This window comes from Diadema antillarum, unplaced genomic scaffold (assembly GCF_040938485.1).
Source record: "Diadema antillarum isolate AM-2024a unplaced genomic scaffold, OU_Dant_1.0 seq00000708_RagTag, whole genome shotgun sequence".
Taxonomy (NCBI): domain Eukaryota; kingdom Metazoa; phylum Echinodermata; class Echinoidea; order Diadematoida; family Diadematidae; genus Diadema; species Diadema antillarum.
Window position 1 is genome coordinate 351831 of NW_027271612.1, and position 5670 is coordinate 357500.

The following is a 5670-nucleotide window of genomic DNA, read 5'->3' on the forward strand; positions in this document are numbered from 1 at the left end:
CTCACGGAGTGATTACTTGTTAGTTTTGCGTGAACAAAGACTTTAAGGCCAAAATGCAGGAGCCTTCGGTTTTAAAAGATGTCTCGATTTTCAGTATGGTTGCGATCACAGAAAGTCCAGAATGACAACGTCAATTTTAAAATTAGAAGCCGCATGCAGCCAACGTTCTCTCTAAAGATTTTAGGCACATCCGCGGAAAAGAAACTGAATGTACAAAGAACAAGAAAACTGCAGGGTCAACTTCGCGTGTTGTGCAACCCCACTGCTCAGCATACTTGGTGACGGCGCTGAGTACTGGTCGCTCAGAAATTGCAGCATTTCCGCTTCCGTTTGGGCGCGAAGCTGATATTGTGTTCCTCTTCCAATTCCTCCATTGTGTACACCCTACTCACGTTGTCGTCTTCCTTTTTCTGAAGCTCTCTGGACAGGAAAGAGAGAGAGAGAAAAAAAAGTTCAAGTGTTGAAAATGAAAGGAGAATGCATACAGTGAGATCACTGATTTCTAGTTGTCTTCATACAAAAAAAAAATTGACTTACGAAATGCAGCACTATTATTTTCTTCTTTTCTTTCTGTATACATCTTACCTTCAAGTTACTGTAGTTGAATTTGTTTCAGCAATTTCATTTCTCTGTGTTACTAACGCAGATGACTGCCGATATTGTAATAATCACAAAAAAATGCCATATAAAAGTTTACTGTTTTTAAGCATGTGCATCCTTTACAAAGATGGAAAACAATCTCCTTGTCTAAAGGCTGTAGTGAATAATGATGCGTAGGCCTATGTAATTCCTATTTTATAGTAAAACTCAATAATATTCTCCAAAAGTACTTAATCTTCTATTATTAAGTGTGTGAGGTATATACGGCTCTGATATTTCTCTTCATGGTAAGAGAACCTTACCTCGCAAGGCGGCCAAAGGCTTCGAATACATTAGTCCCTTGCTTAGCACTCGTCTCGATGAACAGCGCTTCGTTTTCCTGTGGATTACAAAGCAAATCAAGAGGAAACAAAAATGGATTGCCTTTCTATGTTTTGTTCGTGTTGAAAAAGAAATAGAGAATTTGCTTAACCTTTTTGAGGCCACTTTATCACCAAAAACATTTGTTATAATAATCATCATATCGTAAAAGATAAGATTATTATCATCATTTTGGTTTCTTTTGTGTGTAAGAACGTAATAATTCATTACTTAACGATGATAATAATGCTCTGCAAGTGCGGATCCAGGAATTTCGTAAAGGGGGAGGGCAAACATTTTTTTTTTGTGCTACTTCCGGGTTTCATTTCATTTTTTTCTTTTTATTTCCTTTCTTTTAACTGCAAATAAAGAAGGGCACGCGCCCGGTGCGCCCCATGGATCCGCCACTGCCCTGCAAAATTAATAATAAACAAAATCATTAGAATCAGACATAATATTTCAGTCAATCTCTTTGTTTTATACAATGAACGAATCGATTGTTGTTTTCAAGTGTTTACTGAACGTACGTGCACATTAATTACTCAATAATGAAGTCTAATAGGCAACCTATTTTTTTTTTTTCTGCTTGGGTCTGAATTTCCTTGTTACGGAGTCTACATAAAATGACTACGTAAATTTACGTAAATTAAAGGGTTTACCCAAAGGTTTTCCTTACCCGAGCCAACTTGAGGGCAGCCTCTCGGGGAACTTCTCGGTAAGGAGCAGCGAGGTCTTCCTTATTTCCCACCAACATTATAACAGCGTTGTCGTCGTGCTCCTATGTACAACATAAGCAAAAACAGTGTCATTACAGGCAACTCCCGTTATAACAAAATAGTGGTATCGTCAGTTTCCTTTCGTTATATCGAAATTTCGTTATAACTGAGCGAAAAAAACAACAACATAGAGCTAACTATGGGGGGGGGGGGGGGCAGATTTTTTTTTTTACCACGTTGTAACCGGAATTTCGTTATGACCGTGTTCGTTCATCGCGAGTGCATTGTAACATAACGTTTATTCTTCCCGTCTCACGCAAAGTTTGATTTTAGCAACAGTAAAAGCACATACACCAATAGTGATAAGGTCTTTCATGTTTTTGTTTTGTTTTGTTTTGTTTTGTTTTTTTTTTTGCTACTGCGACATGGCGCAAGACCGTTCATTGACAGTTACAGATTTCATTTTGATTGGTTTGTACCTCAATTAAAAAACAGTTGTTGTTTGTTTTGTTCTGTTCTGTTCTGTTTTTGGCTGGGTTTTGTGAATTTACACAATGCGTGCAGGAAATAAAGGCAAGACAGTTTTGACGCTCTTACACATGGTGTGCAATTTCATCATGTATCATCAAAGTTCATATTTTTATAAGCGACCTTCCTTCACCGGCCGATAGAGGGAGATAAACCTTCAATTGACGACTACCTGACTCACCCTAATGCTTGCGATCCAGCTCTTGACGTTGAGAAAAGACTTCTCGCAGGAGAGATCGTACAGAAGGAGAACACCGTCAGCTTTCCTGAAGTAGGCGTGAGGAATGCTGCGGAACCTACACATGTGGTAGGGGTAACAAGAAGGGGGCGGTGAATAGGTAATGAAAAGGCACCCGCGTGGAGAAGAGTGAAAACACCACAAAACGGCAAAACAGACACATGTTTATATTATAATCATTCACAATTATCATTCTTATTACAGTATTATGTTGACATCATTCACAGTTATCATTCTTATTATGTTGACGTCATTACACAATACAGTTATCAACCTTTTACTGTGAGCTTGAATAATGTCAAATATTGAACTATTTTATGTCCTGTGCTAATGCTGATGTTTATTCTATCTCAACATAATAACCAGCAATATCGTTATGTTCACGACATACACATCAAACGTGCGGACCTTGCCACTGGGGGCGCTATGAATATTTTAGAAGTCCAGTCATTGCTGCACAAAAATAATAAATGTACAAAATTGGACTCACCTCTCTTGACCTGCCGTGTCCCAGATTTGAAGAGATACCACCGTGTTGTCTAGCACCAAGGACTTCATGTGGAATCCGATTTCTGCCCCCAAAATACAAGTACAAATAATTATAAACTACGATGTGAAAATCGACCAAGCAAAGGTATTCCTCTATTGACAAGCTCATCCTTTAAATGTTGTTATCGGTGTTATTATCATTATCATGACGATGATGATGTTGATGATGGTGAAGATGCTGCTGCTGCTGATGATGATGATGATGGTGATGATTTCTTTATCTATTATCAGTGTTACTATCATTATTATCATTATTATTATTATTATTATTATTATCATTATCATCATCATCAGCACCAGCAGCACCATCATCAACCTCGTCGTCGTCATTTTTATTTCTATTATTAGTACTACTATCGTTAATATTATTATTATTATTATCATTATTATCATCATCATCATCATCATCATCATCGTTCTTGTCGTCGTCGTCGTCGTCACTAACATTGTTATGATTTTCATTATGCCTTTGAATTTTTCTAAGTGTTCTTTTTTTAGTGTAAAATGATCGTATGGAGTGGTGACTATACAGATAACTAAAATATTAGTTCCAATCCCGAATCAGGTATAATTACTTTTTGAAGACATTTTCTTCCATCAAGTCGTTTCCCCTTCAATCTTCTTTTGTCTCTTTTCTCGTAACTCACTTTTCGTCATTTGATTGTGCGTCCCGCCTTTTTCCTGATTAGTCCCCACTTTGACATCATCCTTCTCTGCAGTTGTGGCTATTTTCCTTCTATTTCCTTTTTTTTCGAATCGTGACGTTTTCCGGCCCAGATCTATTTTTTTTTTTTTTTTAGATATCTTTTGTAATTTTGTAGCTCCCTTAATATTCATGTTCTCTTCTTTTTTTTCACTTTTGTCTTCCTTTATCTTTCAACGAAACCTCATTCTCTCTGCATTCAAAGTAATCCACTAAAGTCCTAATTGATACTTTTTGCTTTTCTTTTTCTCTTAATCATAATACTTTTCCCTGTCGACTTTGACCTTTTCCTTTTTTTTTTCTTTTCCAGCTTGACTATAATCCTTCGGTAGATATAAATGTATGCTCTAAATCTCACACAATATGTGTGTCTTACTGCGTTGTTATGGGATGATCTAAAAGTCATCGTACTCTGATTGGTTAAATCTAATTAAAAGTTTCCTTCTTAAATAGACGATCGGAATCAAACGGTATCAATTGTTCTTCAGGTACTTGAAATTTTACCAAGCATCTGACGGCAGAATTTTGTGAAAACATATGCTGATTAGTATTCTTACGTCAACTGGCATCAGGAGTAATGTTACAAAACAAATAATGTCGTGTGCTATTAAGTAGGTCGTTTGATTTTTTTTGGCATGTACACCAGGCATTCCCATTACAGAAAATGTATGCAAACTGTGATGAATCGAGTATAAAACTGCTTAATCATTCAACCAATTAAAGCCGACTGTGAGCATTACATTTTGAAGAGTTTGTTTGCAAAAACCGATAAGTCCATTTTTGAAGATTTTGAAGTACGGTCTCTGTCATAATGTACAAAATGATATCTTTTAAATGATATATATCGGTCAATACATATAAAGGTACATTTTTGAAGTTATTGGCAAAAGAAGCACACATTTTCTTATTATTCTCTTCATCTTTCTTGACCTTTAATCGCAAATATCTCCATTTGACAAATATGGACTTATCGGTTTTTGCAAACAAACTGTTATGTTACCCACTGACCTATTGTTACTTGTGTGTTGACTGTGAAGCTGTTGTGACAGAACCTCTGCACGAAGCTCGATTTCCCGACGCCGGAGTCGCCGCACATGACCACCTTAAAACACCTGTCAGGAGTTCGTAGCTGGAGGAACTGGCGAAGTAAATATGATACCACGGAGTAATGATTATTACATTAAGTATGAACACACTTCTTTTAATGACATTCGGGGAGAGGGGGAATTCCATATTTCATGTTGAAAAAAAAACGAATAAAAGACTTCAAAAATAAAATGATATCAGTGGCAGAATTTAGAGTTGCAGTTAGCATTAACTGCACCGACACTTATATCGATATCGATAATAACAAATCCCCCCCCCCCCAAAAAAAAAGAAGAAATGCTGCGCCTGTTATGAAGAATACAATAGCGCCCTCTCAAGGCCAAAAAAAAGAATGTGGTCCCGAACAAGTACATTATTTTATTCTTCATAAATTAGCAAGACTACCGACATTCAGTTCACATTGACAGCAGCTGCTGTGCTGCTACTGCAGTGCAATATTAGTATACAAATTATGCACAGGATAGAGTGCGTTAGTGGAGGCGTAGCGCACTCGAGGGTATTTACAATTGTGAAACATGCACGAGGCGAAGCCGAGTGCATGTTGCACTACATTGTAAATACCCGAGAGTGAGCTGCATCTCCACTAACGCCACGAAATAATCCTGTGCATCATTTGTTTTATAAAATGGGTCGAAAATTCGAAAACTAACAGCATTTTTCACGTACCTTTGTGGGTCAAGATGTCCGAAGATGTTCGTCCCAAACATATACGCACGTCGCACTCGGAAATCCCGCACATATAAGTATGATGGGGGTTGGGTTTTTGGACACTTACGTTCCCGCATGAAAACTTACTTATTTTACATAGAATATGCACCCTTTACCTTAAAGACTTGATATAGACTCCTCATATAGGCCTACTAGACAAC

At 37.3% G+C, this 5670-nt stretch overlaps 1 protein-coding gene across 1 annotated transcript in view; it reads right to left on the reverse strand.

Moving 5' to 3' along the window:
- Window positions 1-302: 302 nt before the first annotated feature.
- The window catches only part of LOC139737837 (uncharacterized), an 88043-nt gene continuing 82675 nt past the window's right edge, over window positions 303-5670 (reverse strand). Inside the window, exons 10-15 of the mRNA XM_071648510.1 lie at window positions 4703-4832; window positions 2933-3014; window positions 2386-2500; window positions 1637-1738; window positions 903-979; window positions 303-420 (exon numbers count right to left, since the gene is read on the reverse strand). Coding sequence (XP_071504611.1) covers window positions 303-420; window positions 903-979; window positions 1637-1738; window positions 2386-2500; window positions 2933-3014; window positions 4703-4832 — 624 coding nt within the window. The remainder of the gene's footprint in view (window positions 421-902; window positions 980-1636; window positions 1739-2385; window positions 2501-2932; window positions 3015-4702; window positions 4833-5670) is intronic.